At 46.3% G+C, this 23,464-nt stretch overlaps 1 protein-coding gene across 3 annotated transcripts in view; it reads left to right on the top strand.

The window, feature by feature from the left end:
• The window catches only part of LOC135915704 (uncharacterized), a 51,763-nt gene that overhangs the window by 15,598 nt on the left and 12,701 nt on the right, over positions 1-23,464 (top strand). For 2 of the 3 annotated variants that reach the window (XM_065448844.2, XM_065448843.2), the window contains exon 3: positions 3,583-3,909. In XM_065448844.2, the coding sequence (XP_065304916.2) occupies positions 3,583-3,909 (327 nt within the window). Of the gene's footprint in view, positions 1-3,582; positions 5,084-23,464 lie in introns of those variants that run through there. The other variant, XM_065448842.2, reaches the window with a different exon arrangement.

Genomic DNA, 23,464 nt, shown 5'->3' with positions numbered 1-23,464 from the left:
TAATTTGTGGATTGGTCTTCTCCGCCGGTAGATCGCTGTCGGATCACTTCAAAGAATTTTGTTTGTGTGCAACTGCAGCAAAAACGAAAATACTACCATTTCATTGCCAGGACCTTTATGCCCTCCACACACGCAAGAAGGACACCAGATAATTGGCAATATCAGTTTATAAACTGACATTGTATTGCTAATTTCAGTGTAGTGTGGTGCCTGCGGACGGAGTATTTTCTTAGTATCAGTCCAGTGTTAGCAGTGAGAAGCAGTTCGGTCTACCATTCCTATGAGGGCATACAAGCCATTGTAGCGCTTTACTGTAGGACAAATTAAGTGCTAAAAACTTGGTGTGCCTTGTCCTTTCCGCAGGTCGTCCATCCATTCTGTTATGGTGACGATCAACGTTGTGTCCGTCAGGTCTCCTCCTCAGTTTTAGCTTCACCATCGTGAGAGTGGACAGAGAAAGGAAGCTTTCTTCACAATCAGCCCCAGCGGGATTCCACCACTCGTAACTGCTGCAATTTGCATTCAGTGACTGGGCATGCTAAGCACATCCTTAGTTTCACAATGACTAGAGTACGCAGAAAAAGTAGAGCTTTGGTCGCTATCACTACCACGAACCCATGTCAATGCAGATATAAGTACGTGCAGGGGCTGAGTATGCTAACCTCTCCGCTACCACCTGCTTCCACCACATTAGATTTTCCAGGCATACCTGCTTCTTGTTTTCAACGCAGACGCATGCAGGAAAAACGCGGATAACTAAAAAATCTCAGTGCCCTTCCACTCTGTGAAGAAACATGACCTGCAAAGCTGTGTATGTGGGTCCCTTAATGGCGAACTGCACCTCCACCGTATGTCGGCCCCGCATTGCACTGTCTTCGGGATCGGCCCACGTATGGGGAGTGCTTAACGCCTGCTTCATCTCTGCCGCGGGTCTCCCCGGCATGGCGTTACATTCGGGATCAGCCCACATATGGGGAGCGCTGAACGCATGCTTCACCACCGCTGCGGGTCGGGCCAGTATTACGCTACCTTCGAGATTTGGCTCTACACGCGGACGCGATAGTGGTGAAAGTAGCCCTTAAGAGGAAGCTTAAGCTCTAGTGGTCCTATCTAAATAAATGTAAAAGGAGAATTCGTTTTTCTCGACAGCCACTGCATCTAATTTGACAAGGTTTTTTGCATTTAAAACAAGAACTTAAAATCTAGTGTCTGTTGGTTTCGAATTCTTGAATTAGGTCATCATTTCTTTATTCAAAATTGTCAAAAATTGCATATTTTGAGAAAACGAAACCATCAAGTTTACAACTCTCTTTCGGCAAAAAAACTGATATCAAAATTATGTACATTGCATCTAACAGCACATCTAAAGCAGACAAAATTGATATATTACGCATGAATCTTGAAAAATTTAGTAATATGGAAATACAGCTTTTCCACAACCCTTGTTCACAACGTAACGACTTCACGTAAGATATAAATGGGCATATTGGAATTGTCTAATGGATGCTGTTTACAGAACCACGATATCAGTTCTTGATGGGGAGTTAATAATTTGTAAACTTCGTGCTTGTGTACTTTTCGCACTTTCTAATTGTTGAATATCTTTTACCAAAATTCAGGCCCTAAATAGAAATTCCGCTTCCAATAGTCACTAGAATTTACCTTTCTCTCCCGAATCCAACAAATTTCATTAAAATCGGTCCAGGGGTTACCTAAGAAAAGCGTTTCGGCGTTTTGCATCTATTTGAATAGGCCGAGTCGGAGTAGGGCCCGTGTTAAAGCTTCCTCTTAATGACTTCGCTGTAAAAAAAAACAATAAAAGAATAAAAGAAAACAAAAACGCTGCAACAATATCGCCGGCTCAGATTTCGTCATGATGGCACCGTCCCCTTCGGCACGGCTCCGTGAGCAGCTACCAAGCTGTTCACTTTCGTTATCTTCCTTCCCCGGCGGCCGCGCATTGTCTTGATGCCAGCGGCGCGCTAAATCTGCACCATCATTCCGTCATGCATCTCTTCTGTGACCAAGCAAGCTTTCGGCGGTACACGTACACTGCCGCATTGACACCAAAACTTTAAACTGCTTGCTTTCGAGAAAACACCATGAATAAAAATGGAACGTGACTATAAGGCCACGGGGAATATGTTCGCGGTGCCATATTGATGACAGCATCCCGAAAGGCTAGATGTGGTCAGGCTGACTTTACAGGTTTGGAAGGAATGACTGACGGTCTAATTGCTTCATTATCACATAAACAGCGCTTGAAGTTGTTAGCGCAGTTTGTGTGTGGTTCCTCCTTTGTGTCCCCCCGTGAACTGCTGTTCTTTCTGTGGCTTTACAGATGTTTCTTTTCTGCGTCAGTTACGCCTTCCAAGAGTGTTTACTTGGAAAATTTTTGTTTGCATGGCTCTTACAGAAGCATGTTTAGTCGAAAGTTTTTCTATTGGCTGCATAATCTCGAGGACAGACTCCAAACTTCTCATTTTCGTTAACCACGTAAGAACCATTACTGAAAATTTAATTAACGTAGCTTTGTTAATTACGCAAACAACTTCTCAACTTACTCCGCATCTAGAGATTGCCAATCTGAACACTCGAATGATAAAATGTTGTTAACATTGTTCGTATCATTTCGATAGTTTTGTTTCGTGCAGTTAAAAGCAGCCGGCATATTGATGGTGTTGTAGACTTCTTATAAAGTAAGTGTGAAAGCTTGGACAGGTTAGCTTGGCACAAATCAACTTCATGAGCTTAAGCACATGTGCCCAACCTTGCACGACTGCCTTTACAACCGATGCTTATATATTATACAAGAAGCACCTCAGCGCTACGGTACATCCCACAAGGTGTGCGAGAACATTGTGTGCCCTCCCGATTAGGTGCCTGAGCGTTGGTGGCATCAGGCTCGGTTTCCTGGCATCATAAGGAATAAAAACTGCTGCCTGGAGGAAAGCATTGGGTACATTTTCAGTACTTTGTAACATATGGATCAGCACGGATGCGTACGTTAGAACGAAAAGTACTGAAATATTAAGTTGAGGCTTTCACTCTATGTATTTTAGCTGTCTAATGATAAGATCTAAAGAAAAAATACTGCGATTTTGTGACAAATAATGCTGACATGAAATATGAGCTCCGACACTGTAGCCGTGGTGGAACTGGCCCCTGGACTATTGGGATACATTGAACCACGATACGCTGGTTTGATAGTTCGCGCTTGAATTTCCTGTATGTAGGCGCCGCTGTGCAGTGTTGGAGGCCCTTTTTAAATGACAAGCACTATTTTTCAGCTAATATTGAAAGCAACTGCATTCCTTTTTTAGGGCGGGGGGGGCTTTTTTTTAGCGTCGAACCACAGTTCCAAAGTTATCAGTTAGCTCACGATGCGCCTGCATGTGTTACTGGATATTAATCCAGTATGTTGTCATGGATTCAATAGCGAAAGAGCGTTATCTTATCAGATTGCGCGCGTGAAGCGAATACTGGCCTACTGGCCTACATGAGTGGGCATGGTGGTACGACAAGGAAAACAACGATGGGCTTACGCACGCTTTTCTCTATGCGCTTTTCTTCATTGTGCAGTTCTTCAGTTCTTCGGTACCTGCACGGCAGTGCGGCTCGACTACGGCTTTCCAGCACCAGGGTCCGCCCATAGGCAACGCATCGACTCTTCTGGAAAGCGGGAACGACTTCGCCTACCTTTCGCCCGTCATTCTACCGACAGCCAGACAGCACATGCGCACATTCGTGCACGTGCACAATGTTCACGACTGCGCAGCTGCAAGATCGTGTACAGCATTGGTGGCGAAGGATATAAAACCAGGCCCGGCTGCATCGCTTTTCAGTGGGCATGGTGGTACGACAAGGAAAGCAACGATGGGCTTACGCACGCTTTTCTTCATTGTGCAGGTTAGTAGGTTCCCAAAACTACCTCACGCTTCTTTCAAATCTGATGACCTGTTCCTTGTCGTGCTTCCATGCCCAAAAGCCTTGGTTGATCCTTTTCATTCTTTGCTTTTGTTCTTATGTGGTGACGTTGAGAGCAATCCCGGTCCCAGTGCAGGTTCGCAAAAAGCGCAATCTTCGAATGCTGTGGAAGAAATTTTGAAAACGCTTAAGGATCTAGACGAGCGATCTATAAGAATGGAAACTCTACAGAAATCTATGGCTACGTCAATATCAGACCTAAAGGAAAAGCAGGAGTCAGTTTGTCAGGTAATATCGGATATAAAAGCCAGATTAGAAAAAGTTGAACAGCAAACTTTTGCAATTGAACAAAAGCAGACAGATCTCGACGACGTGCGGGATTCCGTAGTCCGCGTCGAAAAGCACACGCGCACACTCCACTCAAGACTAAATGACGCCGAAGACCGCGCTCGCCGGAATAACTTGTTGTTCTACGATTTGCCTGACTCCGCTGATGAAACCTATTCCAAGTCGGAAGAAAAAATACTGAAAATTTTCGCCGACACTTTAAAAGTTGATATTTCAACTAACAACATAGCCAGAGCGCACAGAATTGGGCGATTTGCCACAGGGAAAGCACGACCACTAATAGTAAAATTTGAAACATACAAATGTAAGGACTTAGTCCTTTCCAAGCGCCAAGTTCTAAAGGATGAAAAAAAAATATCCGTAAGCGAAGATTACTGCCCAGCAACAAGACACTGCCGTAAAAAGTTGATCGAATTTGGAAAAAACACAAAAAAGTCATTCAAGTTGCATTACAATAAATTGATTATCAGTGGTAAAACGTATGTTTACAATGAAGCTCATAATACTGTTACTGAAATAGAAGCTTTCGATAGCACACAGAACGACCTCAGCCCTCGTACTCTTCGCTCTGGACGCGAATTCCCTTTAAAATAAATATAGGGGAACGAACGGGGAGGTGGTTCTCAGCTGTGTTCTTGCTCGGTGCTTTTCTCGAACATGCGTAGTCTTCTGCCAAAGAGGGACGAACTGTGTGCCATTATTCATGACTGTGACGCTGACATCATTGCGTTAACTGAAACCTGGCTGTCATCTAGGGTAGCCAACTCTGAGTTGTTTTTTTGCAGAAATAAATACGCAGTTTTTCGGAGCGATCGCACCGGTAAAGTAGGCGGTGGTGTGCTTCTTGCAATCAGTGACCGATTTGAGGGCTTTTGTGTGCCGGTTGTTTCAGATTTAGAAATCATCTGGTGCTGCCTTACAATAAAATTTAAAAAGCTACTAATAGGGGTTTGTTACCGATCACCCTCAAGTCCTTTGTCCTTTTGCAATGACCTGTATGACAACTTGAACCAGATAACAATACGCTATCCTGGAGTGCCAATATATCTAATGGGCGATTTTAATTTTCCAAACATCGTATGGTCACCCATCAGTCCGTTTTCTGAGCCCTCATCTACTGAATGTAATGAGTTCATTACACTTTGTTCTGACTTCGGTTTTTCACAAATGGTCACCTCACCAACACGAATAACTCGGCACTCAACCTCACTACTTGATCTGGTGCTCACCACTTCTCCCGACAACGTCTCATCGATAACTCACTTACCTGGTCTGAGTGATCATGACATTTTGCACTTCACGCTTACATTCCCCCAGCAGTATCAATGCAAACAACTAAAGACAATTAGAAACTTCAAAAGAGCCAATTTTTCTTCCATAAACTCAAGCCTATGTTCATTTCTTGACTTCTTACCGCAGTTTTTTGAACGATCAGTTGAAAGAAATTGGTGTATGTTCAAGACTAAAATTTTAGAATTAATCCGTCAGCATGTTCCACTCCAGCGCGTTTATTCTCATAATCAAGCCCCCTGGTATAACAGATTTCTTAATATGCTCTCAAATAGGAAGAGACGCCTTTTTCGCACTGCTAAACGGACGAAAAAGCCTGCACATTGGCTTGCATATAAAAACGCTGCCTCCAACTACTCAATCACTGCTAAAAATACTAAGCACACATTTTTTATCAAAACCCTGCCATTATTACTAAAAACCAATCCAAAGCGCTTTTGGAGCGTAGTAAAATGTAAACGTGGAAATAAGATTGCATTAACACAGTCTGGTAGTCAGGTTCCCAGCTATCTTTGCGCAGACGTCTTCAACAGCGCGTTTGTGCAATCATTTTCCTCTCCCGCACCTAACAATGAATGTCCCATCTTACAGGGCTGTAACTTTCCTCCTATGGACCCTATTATATTTGATGCAACAGGAATTAAAAAAATAATCGAAAATTTGAAAATTACTTCCTCCTGCGGTGTCGATGAAATCACCACAATTCTTAATTAGCACAGTTGAATATTCATCTATCATATTGCAATATCTATTCTCGCAATCATATAACTCTGGCATGCTTCCGCTTGATTGGAAAACAGGAAAAATCATTCCCATACACAAATCAGGTGACACTCATAATCCCTTTAATTATAGACCAATTTCTCTTACCTCAGTACCTTGTAAAATTATGGAACATGTAATCTACACGCATCTCATTAACTTCCTTGACGATAATAATTTCTTTACTCCTCACCAGCACGGGTTTAGAAAAAACTTCTCTTGCGAAACACAGCTTCTCGCATTTACAAACGATTTACACTCTAACCTTGACGCAGGCTTCACGACAGACTGTATTTTTTTGGACTTCGCTAAAGCATTTGACAAGGTGTGTCATGCTCTACTCTTACACAAACTAAGCATTTTAAACAATGACCTTACACTACTTAAGTGGATCTGTAGCTTCCTAACATCCCGCGTTCAGTTTGTTTCTGCTAATGAATGTACTTCCTCTGTAGCCCCTGTCGGCTCAGGCGTCCCTCAAGGAACTGTCCTGGGCCCACTTTTGTTTCTTATATACATTAATGACTTACCTATTAATATTTCATCAAAAATATGTTTATTTGCAGACGATTGTGTGATATACCGCAAAATTTCCAATAACTGCGATGTAACAGCCCTGCAAACCGACTTAAATAAAGTAACTGATTGGTGCAGCACGTGGAAAATGCAACTTAACATTAAGAAGTGCAAAACTATGAGGGTTTCTCGTACTAACTCTAGTTCTCCAAATTATTCTCTCACTAATATATCACTTGAATGTGTCACCTCGTATCGTTATTTAGGAGTGACCATAACTAACAATTTGTCTTGGAAATCGCATATTGATATCATAGTGTCCAAAGCTAACCGCACTCTAGGGTACCTACGCCGAAATTTTTCTCGTGCGCCATCATCATTAAAACAATAACTATATACCACTTACGTTCGCTCGCAACTTGAGTATGCTTCATCAATATGGGATCCCTGGCATTCAACACTAATACATACGGTGGAAGCTATACAAAACCGTTCAGCCCGTTTCATTTTAAATAACTTCAATCGGACAGCAAGCGTAACACACATGAAATGTTTATTAAACCTTCCTCTCTTATCCGACCGCCGAAAACACTCACGCATTTGTCTTTTTCACAAAATCTATTATCATAACACCTTTTTACACACTCTTTGGATCAGGCCAGCACCTTTCATTTCTTCTCGTCGTGATCATAATCAGAAGGTCAGAATACTATCATGGGCGCAAATTCATTCTTACCAATGACTAGCAAAGACTGGAACAGCTTATCCCCTTCATTAACAGGTATAATTAATCCACTTATGTTTAGAAACGCACTTGAAAACGAACTTTTGTAATATACTTACCATTTGTCTTGCCTATGTGTATGTACCTTTCTCTATTGCAGCGTTTTCGTCAGTTTTCATCAGCATCATGATCAAAAAGTTAACAATGCATTTTGTAAATCTACTGTACATATTATGTTTTTTTTTTCTTTACCATTGTGTACATCACATTTGTATTTGTATCTTTTGTACCTCTGTTTATTATCATCGGATGTCAACTCAAAATTTGGAATTATTACTGCTGTTATAATTTAAAATTATTTTTTTGTTTGAGTTACTTTTACCGATGTTTACTTTGTATTCCCTTAGCCCCTCCCCTCTATAATGTACTATGTACCTTGAGGGTAAAATAAATGAAATGAAAATGAAACATTCGCCGTCACATTTGAGGACCCGAGATTACGTTGCAATGTACGAGCATTTCAGTCTGACGCACTGACGCCTTGATCCGTAGATCGGAATCAGAAGCACATTGCGCGCAGCCCTCGTTGCGCTTTGAGCGTTCTCTTTTCCAGCGCAAGCTCACCTTATAATGAGTTATATTCGTGACTCACTCTTTGGAAGTGTTTTGTTCTTGACATCCCTACAATGTGAGAGTATAGAGGCGCTCCATCTTCATTGAGTGAATACTTGGAAACGGACTAAACCTTTTCTTGCGTCTGCGTTTACACACTTACCGCATCAATTTATTTTTTATGACCTAATTTGGGAGGCTGTAAAACACAGCAACATTTTATTAACAGGACGTTTTAATAACACAGAAAATATAAATGCTTATTAGTCGGCTTTCACCTCATGGTAAGGAATTTGAATAAAGATGTCTTTATGATAATTAAAAGCCTATCCTCTTGACAACGTTTAATCTGAGTTCCTCTTTGCAAGCTGATACAGACTTGCAGGTGGTTCGTATCGGGGGCCCTCCACATATGTCTAACCGTCAAACAAAGAGTTATTCCGAATGTTTAATTTCAGGAAGGCGTGTTACGCTCCTGTCTTTCATTCCCGTTCGCAAACACGCACAACACGAAAGTGCTGCATGAAGAGCGTCGTTAGTCAAAACCAACGAGCTAGCGTAACTCACCTCGCTTATATCGCTGTCATTTAGGCTTATATAAGAAATATATATATTATATCGACGCATCACGAATCCAAAAAGAGCTGTCCGTGACCAGCCCAGCTAGGTTTCTTCCATTTCGTACTTCGTAGTAGCGGCTAATAGTAGCTCACGAAGCAGAGCACTGAGTGTGGATATTGCAGAGAAGGTGTTTTATATACTGTCTCGTCACCCGCCGAAAATTGCCCGCCGTGCTACTGGCCATTCCTAGGAAATTGTATATGTGACGCCCAGCTATTTGCAACACCGCAACTTTGTTTTGCGATTGGAGAGTCCAGGCGAGAGAGAGGGCGGTTATGTGGATAAAGACACGCTATTTTCGGCAGTAACATAGGAATGCATGAATGAATGCCTTCATTTATTGAGAAAAAAGAAGAGCAAGCATCAGTGGAAGCACGTCTCAGCAGATTGGGAAAGAAGCGGGGGACAAAGAGGAAAAGCTGGAGGTCGGGTGGCAGGCAAAGTCGCAGTTTAGGGGCGAGAGAATATAAGCAAGAGTTGGTGAAACCACTCGAATTCTAGTGTAGATTTGTGATGTGGCGAGTAAATGATTGGAGTCACCGCCAAGCATCCGTCATTTGCGGTAGTATAAGCACCCGCCGTTCTTGGTAACAAACGTTTACTGAAAACCAATCTTCGCCATTAATTATTCATCAGCCATACCTCGCCACGTATTTCTTAGTGACAGGGTCAGTGGATTTCAACTACGCTGTCGCGACAAGTTACGACTATAACGTGACGCTTGCGGTTACGGTTGCCATACTCGTGACTCTTACTATTGCGCGAATACTATAAACATGTGTTTGCTGCACAAGTTAGTGAACAGACATTTCAGAACCGCGTTTCTCACCTTACATACGCTCAACGCAAGCACCATTGCAGCATGTTACCGTGCGCGTCCTTTCAAGACAGAGACGAAAACAAAAGAACGTGTTAGAAGACAGGTTACCGACTTGGGCCTCGTGCCAAACATATCCAAGCCAACAATATTTATTTTATTTCAATACCCTAAAGGCCCAATGCGAGCATGACGTAGGGGGGATTCATCAAATAAAACTTAACAATGTACAACACAGAATATGAACGGCTGAAGACAGGAATTAAAAAGGTAATAAGCCAGGTGCAAGTTGACAGGTGTAAAAATGGCTAGGAACAGGCACAGAAAAAATGCACATTAGCAAATCCCACAAAACAAAACAAAAAACGCACCTTCAGAAGTTACAAAACATGTCATCTAATATTCCACGGGACGGTACGGCCCACACGCACACACTGAAAAAAAAAACTAAAAAAAACGCACATCATTCTACAGTGGAATTTTCTAAGCATGACCAAAGAGCTGTTTGAAATGATGATGCTCCAGCGATAGCCGCAATGCCAGAAGGAAGCGAATTCCACTCTTCAATAACCAGGACCAAAAGTGAGTATTTGTATCGTTCTGTCGGAGCGAAAATGGGTTAGTCTTCTTCATGTGATCTACACAAGCCGGTGTGTGCGGCACCGGGAGAAGATGTGAACTTGCGGATGTTGTGTTGCTGTGGTAGAGAGTATGGAAAAAAGATAAACGGCTGTGTTTTCTGCGCATGACCAGAGGCGGGAGACGGAGCGATATTTTCAGTATTGTTACACTGTGATACCGAGAGTAACGGAAACGGATGAATCGAGCAGCCTTGTTTTGTATAGATTTCAACATGTTAACAAGATAGGTGTAATGACGGTTTCAGACCACGGATGCGTATTCTATCACAGGCCTGATTAGCATGTTGAATGCGTGTAGTTTTGTGTCCTGGTTGGCTTGGTGTAGTCGGCGTCTAAGAAGACCAAGTTTTTTTAAGTGTTTGGTAGTAATTAGTTCAATATGAGTTCTCCAAGATAAATACGAGCTAAAATTTACACCGAGGTATTTTACCGACGCTGAAGTTTCAATGATAGTATTATTAAATGTGTGGGCATTAGGAATCGCCTTAGCAGCGGAAGTAAACTTGAGATGTATAGTTGTGTCTGCGTTAATTACCATCTGCCCTATTGCACCAATGAGTTAGCTCATCAAGATCAGTCTGGAGAGCAATGATGTTAACAATCATGCCGTCGTTTCTATGCAAAGAGGTTATGTATTTAAACTTCTGGACTGACAGTCCAATCCGCCACCTACGGGAGCGCTTGTAGCCGCCAGCGGCCATATTGTTAGAGGAAAAGGAGCACGGCTACAGTACGTGGCTGCAAGCACGCGCGACACAACTGTGCTTGTAGTTCTGCGATGAAAAATGTAATGAGACCCCTTCAGGAAGTATATCAGTCCGGCATTGTGTGTGGCTGTTGTCAAAAAAAAAAGAATGTCATGGTGGTGGGTGCCTTGTGTTCTGTGTACAATATGTTGCGAGAACTGAAAAACAGTCGTTTCCTGTTTTCTTCATTCAATAACCTGCCGCGTGCATCGGCACTGTGATGCCCTTTCGTCAATACGTGGTGCCGGGCCGCATTGGCAAAACATGACCTTGAAATATATTATCCTTATGCCATTTCTTTAAAAAAATCACTATTTGTGTTAATGAGCGTTTTTGCTTTAAACCTAGAAAACAAGAAAAATATTCAACGGTAGGTCTCATTTTTGTCCGGCGTTTCAGTTCTAGCTGAAAAGAGTTGGTGAAAGCAAATTTACAATAAAGCTATGGTGACCCACCATCTGCACGAAGCCGCAAGCCTACATGCGATCCAATGAGGGTAACCTGCCAAAGTTAAAGTCATGCGTCACTGGCGGCTCAAGCAATCTTTACTTTTTTTTTCGTTTCTGCATCCGTTCTTCCTGCGTCTGCGGCAAAAACGAGAAGTGGGAAGGCAGATAAACGGAAATTTGTGGAGGCAGGTGGTAGCGCAATGGTTAGAGTGCTCATCTCCCAAATGCAAGATGCTGCATTTGAGAGATGGGCTCGAATTCCGGTGGTTTGTTTGGGAAGACAGCTTTCTGTGCACTCTGATGACTGCGATGCTCAGAATTAGGCGGCAGCCTGACGACAACGGTCGCCGTCAACGTAACAGAATAAGCGGGCGTGCAAGGTCCCACTTAAAGCCGAAAGTACATTCAGAGGAGATACGCTATGCTCTTGTCAACAAAAAAAAGGTGATGAGTAACGAGTGGTGTTGTTGAGCGAAGCTGTAGACCGATAATGTCACCATAGACAGGACCATGCTCCAATCCCGGGGCTCAGCGGAAATATACGTCGACAGCATTTCAACTAGCGTGTTATTGATACTTCATTAAGGTCGTTGCGTGTTTGTTTTGTGTCTTGCAGGAGCGAGTAGTATAGGAGATGACATTGGAGAGAAGGCGGTGAGCGAAGTCCGCGAAAAGTAGTTGAGGATGGCCATATCGAACGTCGACGCCGTGTTGAAGAAAGCCTGCGACTTCAGTTGCTCAGCCGACAGAAGGCTTGAGTGGTAGCATACCGCTGGGCGTATTTGTTAACCACAGCGATAGACACACTTTGCGGAAGTAAACAGAGGAAAGGCACGTAGTGAGTTGGCCGCCCTTTCCAAGCTCTGGTATAGCTTGAAAAATGAGTGTGGCGAAGTATGACGCACCAAATAGTATATGCCAATCCAAATGAATCAGCGTGGTCATACTTGCGCGACATGTCATGGTGGCCTGCCACCAGGACATTATGAAGTTGCAGCGATGACAGTTTTCATTGGGTACTTGAGGATAAAAACGAGCACATCAGAGACGTCCGAGGGATGTTTCTACGGTATAAGAACACATCGCTCTCGCCCCCCCCCCTCCCCAGATAACTAAATCACGAATATAATGACACGTATACTTATCTTTATCGGGCAACCACGTTTCGCAGCCTAACAAATGTAATCGCACAGCGTGGGACACGCCTGTATGTATCCGAAGTTTCTGGAACGTTATCGATGCTTCTATCCGCTGTCTGTTGTCGCCGAACGTTATGTTATCTGATTTCATCATCTGACGCGAATGGCGTAGAACTTTGTGGAAGGCACGCGGGTCCGAACGATTAGTCTGGAACATTCGATGACTGCTCTATAGAAGCCGACGCGCTTGACCCGCTGATCAGATTTTCGACGATCGCCGAGCGTGTTCGCCGCTATCGTTGTGCTATAAGTGTAGCCTGTTTTGTGGGCACAGATTCGCCCAATAAAAGTTAGTTTTCTCGTTCACAGTATTGCTACTGTGTTATTCAACGTCACCACCACGTGACATCTGGTGGAGGTGCTTTGCGTTCATACACCGGACGCCCCCACAAAGCCGTGACCCAAGCCCTCACTCGGAAGACACCAGCGTCGACAAGAACCAGCGAGGTAGCCGCAGGCTGCAAGGACTGCCCCCGGAGCACGGACTTTTCCCCGAGACGACTAGGAGGATGGCCACCAAGCCCACCCCAATGGCAGCACCAGCGTCACCCGTCGTGCTTCAGCAGCCCAGGGAGCCTCCGACGTTCCGCGGTTCAACTTTGGAGGACCCAGAAAGCTGGCTTGAGACGTACGAGAGAGTCGCTACCTTTAACAGCTGGAACAGCGACGACAAACTGCGATATGTGTTCTTCGCTTTGGAAGACGCGGCCAGGACGTGGTTCGAGAACCGAGAAGCCACCTTAACGACCTGGGAACTTTTCCGAAGCGGCTTCCTGCAGACATTGGCAAGCGTCGTACGCCGAGAACGAGCCCAAGCGCTACTAGAAACCCGGGTGCAGCTACCTAATGAGACGACCGCGATCTACACGGAAGAAATGAGCCGTCTCCTCCGCCACGCCGACCCTGAAATGCCCGAGGAGAAGAAAGTCCGCCTGCTGATGCGTGGTGTGAAGGAGGAAATCTTTGCCGGAATGGTACGAAGCCCACCGCAGACCGTCGACGAGCTTCTTCGCGAGGCCACCAGCATCGAGAAGACACTCGAGATGCGCAACCGGCAATTCGACCGCCGCACGAACTCGACAAATTACGCCGGAGTTCAATCACTGGCCACCGACGACCTGCGCGAGACTATCCGAGCGGTCGTGCGGGAGGAGCTACAAAAGCTGTTCCCACCATCACAGCCACAAGTGGCTTCGATTGACGACGCCGTGCGTGAGGAGCTCCAACAACAACTTGGAGTAGCCCCTGTATCGCCCCAGCCTGAGCCGCAAGCGATGACCTACGCCGCCGTCGCACGCCGTCAAGGTCCCCCTCCGCGACCACGCCAGGGCCCTGTCATGCCGCAGTTCCGTCGTCCGCCACCGTCAACACGACCACCCGTCGCCCAGCGCACCTACCCGAGAAAGACAGATATTTGGCGAGCACCCGACCCCTGCCCGCTCTGCTATCACTGCGAAGAAGCCGGCCATGTGTACCGCCGATGCCCATACCGCGACTTGGGACTGAGAGGGTTCGCCGTCAACGCGCCGCGTCCACAGCTTGGCGAGTGCCCACGCGATATCGCCGATACCTCGCCGCTACTCAGTGGAGCTCTCGACGACCGTCGCGTTCGCCATCACCAGGCCGCTACCTGTCGCCGCAGCGCCGACCATACACTGGCCCAGCCCGAGGCCGGTCAGCGAGCCCATATCCGAAAAACTAAAAGCAGCCACCGATGGAGGTGCGGTTGCTGTTCGTCGAACTGTCGAAGATCCTCCGCCGCCGACGAAGTCGACGAAGAAACCATCTCGACGACCTAATGACGACACGCCGCCGTCCCGACGAAGTCAGCAAGCCAAGACTACACCGATGAAAGACGACTTGACGACGCGACGTTCCAGCTTCAGTTCAACGCGACGCAGCCGTGATCCGACGCCAAGACCCAACTGCAACGCCAGACAAAGAACCACCGACCTCGACGTACTTCTCGACGGCCACGCAGTCACTGCCTTAGTCGACACAGGGGCCGCTTACTCCGTAATGAGTGGACACATCGCCGCCCAGTTGAAGAAGGTCAAGACTGCATGGGAGGGCCCCCAAATAGGGACCGCTGGAGGACACCTCATTACGCCGACTAGAATCTGCACGGCAAGAATTACCGTTCATGACCGGACTTACCCTGCCACCTTCGTTGTCCTCCAACAGTGTTCACGAGACGTCATTCTCGGCATGGACTTCCTGAATCAACATGGCGCAGTCATCGACCTGAAGTCGAAATCGATAACGCTGTCACAAGATCAAGCGATACCGCCGGAGAGCTATCGTTGTCACCCCGCCTTGAGTGTGCTCGAAGATCAAGTGAGCATCCCGCCGCGCTCCAGTATTATTATTTCAGTCGGCACTGAAACACCCGCTGACGTAGAAGGCGTCATCGAGGGCGACCAACATCTACTGCTCGACCGTGAAATTTGCGTCGCAAGAGGGATCGCTCGACTCCACGGAGGGCAAGTGGAAGTTATGCTAACCAACTCCAGCTAGGAATTCAAACACATCAACAAGGGCACGACGATCGCGTACATCGAGGAAATTCTGGCAACCAGCCATGCCTTTGTCCTCTCGGATTCAGCCGCATCTACCCCGATGAGCATTGCCCCCGAACCAGACTTCGACGTGAATCCAAGTCTTCCTATGAGTAAGCAGCAACAGATCAGAAGCCTTCTCCGACGATACAAAGACTGCTTTTCGACGTCATCGAGGATTAGACAAACACCAGTTGCAAAGCATCGCATAATAACCGAAGAGAGCGCTGGACCACTCCGCCAGAGAACTTACCGAGTTTCGACGCGAGAACGTGAAGCTATTAGGCAACAAGTCGACGAAATGCTGCGCGACGACATCATCCAGCCGTCGAAAAGCCCGTGGGCCTCTCCTGTAGTCCTGGTAAAGAAAAAGGACGGAACCCTACGCTTCTGCGTCGATTATCGTCGACTGAACAAGATCACGAAGAAGGATGTGTACCCCCTTCCACGCATAGACGATGCATTGGATCGGCTCTGCAACGCTAAATACTTCCCGTCGATGGACCTCAAGTCTGGCTACTGGCAAATAGAAGTCGACGAGAGAGATCGCGAAAAGACTGCCTTCATCACGCCAGACGGCCTCTACGAGTTCAAGGTCATGCCATTCGGACTGTGCTCGGCGCCTGCAACGTTTCAGCGCGTCATGGAGACGGTGTTAGCCGGACTGAAGTGGCATACGTGCCTTGTCTACCTGGATGACGTCGTTGTATTCGCCGGAAACTTCGACGATCACCTTAGGCGGCTTGCGACGGTGTTAGAAGCCGTCAAGTCATCAGGGCTCACTCTGAAGCCGGAAAAGTGCCGCTTCGCTTAGGATGAGCTTTTGTTCCTAGGCCACGTGATCAGCAAATCAGGAGTACGCCCCGACCCACAGAAGACAGCTGCCATCGCAAAGTTCCCGCAGCCAACCGACAAGAAGGCAGTGCGCAGATTCCTTGGCATGTGTGCCTACTATAGGCGCTTTGTCAAAAACTTTTCACGCATCGCGGAGCCGCTAACACGTCTAACCAAATGTGAGGTCGCGTTCAAGTGGGAAACGCCGCAGGCCAAGGCATTTCAAGAACTCAAACGAAGCATGCAGTCGCCGCCGGTACTTGCACACTTCAACGAGGACGCCGATACCGAAATCCACACTGATGCCAGTAACCTAGGCCTAGGTGCCGTCCTAGTCCAGAGGAAAGAAGGATTTGAAAGGGTTATATCGTATGCTAGCCGGTTGCTGTCAAAAGCGGAAAGCAACTATTCTACGACTGAAAAGGAATGCCTAGCCATCATTTGGGCTACAGCTAAATTCCGCCCTTACCTCTATGCCAGGCCATTCAAAGTCGTCAGTGACCATCACGCATTGTGTTAGCTAGCTAACTTAAAGGACCCTTCATGACGGCTGGTGCGGTGGAGCCTCGGACTACAAGAATATGACGTCACGGTAATATACAAGTCCGGAAGAAAACACTCCGACGCCGACTGCTTATCGCGCGCCCCCATCGATCCCCCGCCGCAAGACGACGAGGACGACGACGCCTTCCTTGGGATAATAAGCGCGGAAGACTTCACTAAACAGCAGCGAGCCGACCCGGAGCTAAAAGGACTCGTCGAGTATTTGGAAAGGAACACCGACGTTGTCCCTAGGTCATTTAAGCGCGGGTTGTCTTCATTCACGCTTAAAAACAACCTGCTCGTTAAGAACTTCTTACCAGTCCGCGCCGGCTACCTTCTTGTTGTACCGTCAGCGCTGCGTCCAGAAAGACTGCACGCCCTACACGACGATCCAACCGCTGGGCACCTCGGATTCTCCCGGACCCTGTCGAGAATACAGGAAAGGTATTACTGGCCGCGTCTGACCGCCGACGTCGCCCGTTACGTCAAGACATGCCGAGACTGTCAACGACGCAAGACACCACCGACAAGGCCAGCAGGATTACTACAGCCAATCGAACCTCCTCGCCGACCATTCCAGCAGATTGGGATGGATTTGTTGGGGCCGTTTCCGATATCAACATCCGGGAATAAGTGGATCGTCGTGGCGACGGACTATCTCACCCGTTTTGCTGAAACTAAAGCTCTACCAAAAGGCAGCGCAGCCGAAGTGGCGAACTTTTTTCGTGGAGAACATCCTGCTGCGACATGGTGCCCCAGAAGTCCTCATCACCGACAGAGGAACGGCTTTTACAGCAGAGCTCATGCAAGCCATTCTGCAATACAGCCAGACAAGTCACACGAGGACAACTGCCTACCATCCGCAGACGAATGGTCTTACGGAGCGCCTGAATAAAACCCTCGCCGACATGCTAGCAATGTACGTCGACGTCGAGCACAAGACCTGGGATGCGGTCCTGCCGTACGTAACATTCGCTTACAACACGGCGGTGCAAGAAACAACACAGATCACGCCATTCAAGCTAGTGTACGGCAGGAACCCGACGACGACGCTCGACGCCATGCTGCCGCACGTCTCTGACGAGGAGAATCTTGACGTCCCTACCTATCTCCAGCGCACCGAAGAAGCCCGACAGCTCGCCCGCCTGCGGATCAAAAACCAGCAGAGGACCGACAGCCGACACTACAACCTCCGACGACGCTTCGTCGAGTACCAGCCCGGCGACCGTGTTTGGGTATGGACCCCTATACGCCGACGAGGACTGAGCGAGAAGCTTTTGCGTCGCTATTTCGGACCGTACAAGATCATCCGACGTATTGGGGCGCTCGACCATGAGGTCGTGCCAGATGGCATTTCGCTATCACAGCGGCGCCGCTCACGACCTGAAATAGTCCACGTTGTGCGACTCAAGCCGTACTACCAGCGTTAATGAACTTTGGGGCTTCGCGTAACTGACCTTTGGACTTTGTTTCTTTTCCTTGTTTTGTTACTTATGTTTAATAAGTGTCCTTTTGTGTTTCGCTCTCTTATATTTGTAGCATCGGGACGATGCTTTTTAAGAGGGGGTATTGACACGTATACTTATCTTTATCGGGCAACCACGTTTCGCAGCCTAACGAATGTAATCGCACAGCGTGGGACACGCCTGTATGTATCCGAAGTTTCTGGAACGTTATCGATGCTTCTATCCGCTGTCTGTTGTCGCCGAACGTTATGTTATCTGATTTCATGATCTGACGCGAATGGTGTAGAACTTTGTGGAAGGCACGCGGGTCCGAACGATTAGTCTGGAACATTCGATGACTGCTCTATAAAAGCCGACGCGCTTGACCCGCTGATCAGATTTTCGACGATCGCCGAGCGTGTTCGCCGCTATCGTTGTGCTATAAGTGTAGCCTGTTTTGTGGGCACAGGTTCGCCCAATAAAAGTTAGTTTTCTCGTTCACAGTATTGCTACTGTGTTATTCAACGTCACCACCACGTGACAATAAGCTTACGAATAGGGGCATCATAAGATTGAGCACTAGGGCGCTTGTTGATTTTGTTCAGGATGACGTCAGCGGTTCATTCAGCTTTTATTTCTGAGAAAATGAGTTGAAGTTACGTTTATTTGCATCACAATGGCGGGCGTAATCAGGCAAACATTGACAGCATTTCATTAGAGGGTGCCTGACTACTCTGTGGAGATTACGTTTAACAATGACAACAAACACAGAAAGCTTTGCTTACATCGATTCACACATACATGGGATACGCATAATTTTGTGACTATCAATTTAGATGCTTCAGAATGGTGCTCATTAGCCCAACATTTCCATCCACAGTGAGCAAAAGCGGCTGTCCTATCCACAGTATAATTGATTTAAATGGCTTTAATCCCATGGACATATCGTCGCCAACTTCCGTGGGAATGGAGTAGTCAAAATTGAATACAGGTGACAGGGAAATCAGGAGGTTGATGAACGGCAAGAAGGCGGAAGCTTGCACAAGACCTCAGGGATATAAAATGACTTTTTGAGCAGCTTGGTCAGGGGGCCATGCAGTGGTTTCCACGTCTATTAAAGATACTCCAAAATATTAACAGAGGCCGACAAAAATGCGGGAATTTTGGGAAAGGTGAAACCGCTGGAAATTTCACGACAGCCTTAGCCTAAATATAAAAGATGACTTAATAATAAGAAACCATAATGTTGACAGGGTGGCCAAATTCTGGCACAAATAAATCAGCTGTTGAAGCAGTTCAGCTGAAACGCAATGGTGCCAAATAAGGCGAGAATGTCGGCAAGTGTTGAAGAAAGGTCAAGTAGGTCCTTTGGCCGACGCCAGCGCTCGGCAGCTGTCAAACGACTGCACGTATTAGCGAGATGCCTGGTCGTCAGTAATTTCAGTATGATTCGGGTCTGAAATATTGGAGGCGGACTCCATTACATTGAATACAGTGCATTCTACGGTGTCATTCTTGGACAGATGGTGACCATTCTCTCGCAATGAGGATGGGAACAAATTGTCTCACGTGCCGGCTGTTACCTTCCTCCTACTGCCAACATTCCTTTCCCTCCGTAGTTGCTTAGCTTTTATTGGGTTCGGCTGCTAATCACGAGGTCTCAGGATCGAATCCCAACCACGGCAGCCGTATTTCAATGGTTGTAAAAAGCGAAAACCCGCATACTTAGGGTTAGGCGCACGTTTAAAATCCTAAGTGGTCTAAAATATTCCCGAATCCTCCACTACGGCGTGCCTCATAATGAAATCGTGCTTTTGGCAAGTAAATCTTCATAATACGTTATGTACCATTCGTTAAGGATGTCCTGGGCTGTCGCACAACTCTTGATTACAATTAAGTGTCAGGAGTTGCGCGCGAGGTCTTTGAATATGTCATCATCATCATCAGCATCATCATCGTCATCATCAGCCTGGTTACGCCCACTGCAGGGCAAAGACCTCTCCCATACTTCTCCAACAACCCCGGTCATCTACTAATTGTGGCCCTGTCGTCCCTGCAAACTTTCTTAATCTCATCCGCCCACCTAACTTTCTGCCGCCCCCTGCTACGTTTCCCTTCCCTTGGAATCCAGTCCGTGTATAATAGCTGTGTCTTACCAGTACTCACCTACGGGGCAGAAACTTGGAGGCTTACGAAAAGGATTCTACTTAAATTATGGACGAGGCAACGAGCTATTGAAAGAAGAATGATGGGTGTGACGTTAAGGGATAAGAAAAGAGCAGATTGGATGAGGGAACAAACGCGAGTTAATGACATCTTAGTTGAAATCAAGAAAAAGAAATTGGCATGGGCAGGACATGTAATGAGGAGGGAAGATAACCAATGGTCATTAAGGGCTGAATATGTGGATAGCCTTTATGGCGTTCGATAGCTGATAGTCTACATTGCGGCTATATAATAAAGGCGGAACGGCAACATGGTAGCGAATGTGGAGAACATACAAATCCCGCATATATTACTGCACAATAATTTTAAATAGCGTTCTTGCTTCACGCACGTGGATAACCGCCATAGGAAACTACTTTGGAAGCTAACTGCAAGTACTGTATATGTCGTGCCCAAGGGTGTACCTGGCCTTATCATCATCATCGTCATCAGCCTGGTTACGCCCACTGCAGGGCAAAGGCCTCTCCCATACTTCTCCAACAACCCCGGTCATGTACTAATTGTGGCCATGCCGTCCCTGCAAACTTCTTTATCTCATCCGCCCACCTAATTTTCTGCCGCTCCCTGCTACGCTTCCCTTCCCTTGGGATCCAGTCCGTAACCCTTAATGACCATCGGTTATCCTCCCTCCTCATTACATGTCCTGCCCATGCCCATTTCTTTTTCTTGATTTCAACTAAGATGTCATTAACTCGCGTTTGTTCCCTCACCCAATCTGCTCTTTTCTTATCCCTTAACGTTACACCTATCATTCTTCTTTCCATAGCTCGTTGCGTCGTCCTCAATTTGAGTAGAACCCTTTTCGTAAGCCTCCAGGTTTCTGCCCCGTAGGTGAGTACTGGTAAGACACAGCTATTATACACTTTCCTCTTGAGAGATAATGGCAACCTGCTGTTCATGATATGAGAATGCCTGCCAAACGCACCCCAGCCCATTCTTATTCTTCTGATTATTTCTGGCTCATGATCCGGATCTGCCGTCACTACCTGCCCTAAGTAGATGTATTCCCTTACTACTTCCAGTGCCTCGCTGCCTATTGTAAATTGCTGTTCTCTTCCGAGACTGTTAAACATTAATTTAGTTTTCTGCAGATTAATTTTTAAACCCACTCTTCTGCTTTGCCTCTCCAGGTCAGTGAGCATGCATTGCAATTGGTCCACAGAGTTACTAAGCAAGGCAATATCATCAGCGAATCGCAAGTTACTAAGGTATTCTCCATCAACTTTTATCCCCAATTCTTCCCACTCGAGGTCTCTGAATACCTCCTGTAAACACGCGGTGAATAGCATTGGAGAGATCGTATCTCCCTGTCTGACGCCTTTCTTTATTGGGAGTTTGTTGCTTTCTTTATGGAGGACTATGGTGGCTGTGGAACCGCTATAGATATCTTTCAGTATTTTTACATACGGCTCGTCTACACCCTGATTCCGTAATGCCTCCATGACTGCAGAGGTTTCGACAGAATCAAACGCTTTCTCGTAATCAATGAAAGCTATATATAAGGGTTGGTTATATTCCGCACATTTCTCTATCACTTGATTGAAAGTGTGAATATGATCTATTGTTGAGTAGCCTTTACGGAATCCTGCCTGGTCCTTTGCTTGACAGAAGTCTAAGGTGTTCCTGATTCTATTTGCGATTACCTTAGTGAATAGTTTGTAGGCAACGGACAGTAAGCTGATCGGTCTATAATTTTTCAAGTCTTTGGCGTCCCCTTTCTTATGGATTGGGATAATGTTAGCGTTCTTCCAAGATTCCGGTACGCTCGAGGTCATGAGGCATTGCGTATACAGGGTGGCCAGTTTCTCTAGAACAATCTGCCCACCATCCTTCAACAAATCTGCTGTTACCTGATCCTCCCCAGCTGCCTTCCCCCTTTGCATATCTCCTAAGGCTTTCTTTACTTCTTCCGGCGTTACCTTTGGGATTTCGAATTCCTCTAGAATATTTTCTCTTCCATTATCGTCGTGGGTGCCACTGGTACTGTATAAATCTCTATATAACTCCTCAGCCACTTGAACTATCTCATCCATATTAGTTATGATATTGCCGGCTTTGTCTCTTTGCCGGCTCTGTCTTTGTACCTGGCCTGGTGGCCAGTAAATGTGACGTAATATTGCGAGGTAGCTTCGGCCATAGCATGCTAACGGATGACGACATGAAGTGACTAGCGCAAGAGTCGACAGGGGACACTAAAGACGCTACAAGGACAAGCGCCCAGTTGGAAGTTTGCGCTTATCCTTGTTGCCTCTTTAGTGTCCCGTGTCCACTCTTGCGCTAGTCACTTTAGCAGAAATACCAACTAGCCCCCTCTCACACCCGGCGACGACACAGGGACAGTTTGCTCAACTCTTGTTTCGTGACTTGTGTGTCATGGTGAAAAACCAACATATCCATGTATATGTCTTAATACTTAAGCACATCTAGATTTGCAGCTGCAGCGATAGCCCATGAGTGCGCATTGCAAAGTCGCTAGTGAAATAATTGTGTGCACCTTAACGAATTCGATAAGGGAAAATCAAAATCCATCCAAGGCGGCGTCTCTAGTAGGCGCTGTGCGATGTTCGGACGTTAACAATGTATGCCCATTGAAGGAAGGCTGCCCCGAAGTGCTTCTGACGGTTAGGCTAGCTTCTTTACTCCGTAGAATGAAAAAAAAGAAAAAGAAAAGGAAAAGAGAAGAAAAAAAACGAACCGAATCAAAAGCCCAGAATCACCAATTGCTTGTCGCGAGTAAACGCTGGATGACGAGTAATTTCCAGGCGACGAGCGAATACGCTTGATCAAGAACACTGATAACGCCGGCGGGATAAGCACTGTGGCGAAGTTCAATGCGCAGGGATAGCTTTTACTTTTTTATTTTTGTTTGGTTGACGTCGTCACGCGTCACCGCGGGAAGTTTGAAAAGTTTAAGGTGAGTACGCCACGTGGTGGCATTCACGCGAACTAAACCCTTGTGTCCAGAAAAGCTGGATACATGACACCAGATGATGCTGCATGCAACAATAAAATAACACAACCACAGAACATTTTATGCAGTGCAAGTAACTCGGTGCTAACCTAAAACAAAGTCATTTGCGCAAGGAACATCGAAATGTGGTGACGGAAAAAAAGTAAAGTAACAAAAACGACACAAGAACACGGTGATGACTATAACAAATGAGCAAGCGAAACTTACGCGAGTACGTTTAAATAGCGTTTTAGTT

Source organism: Dermacentor albipictus, unplaced genomic scaffold (assembly GCF_038994185.2).
Source record: "Dermacentor albipictus isolate Rhodes 1998 colony unplaced genomic scaffold, USDA_Dalb.pri_finalv2 scaffold_13, whole genome shotgun sequence".
In the NCBI taxonomy this organism is placed as follows: domain Eukaryota; kingdom Metazoa; phylum Arthropoda; class Arachnida; order Ixodida; family Ixodidae; genus Dermacentor; species Dermacentor albipictus.
This window is presented reverse-complemented; position numbering and strand designations above follow the sequence as displayed.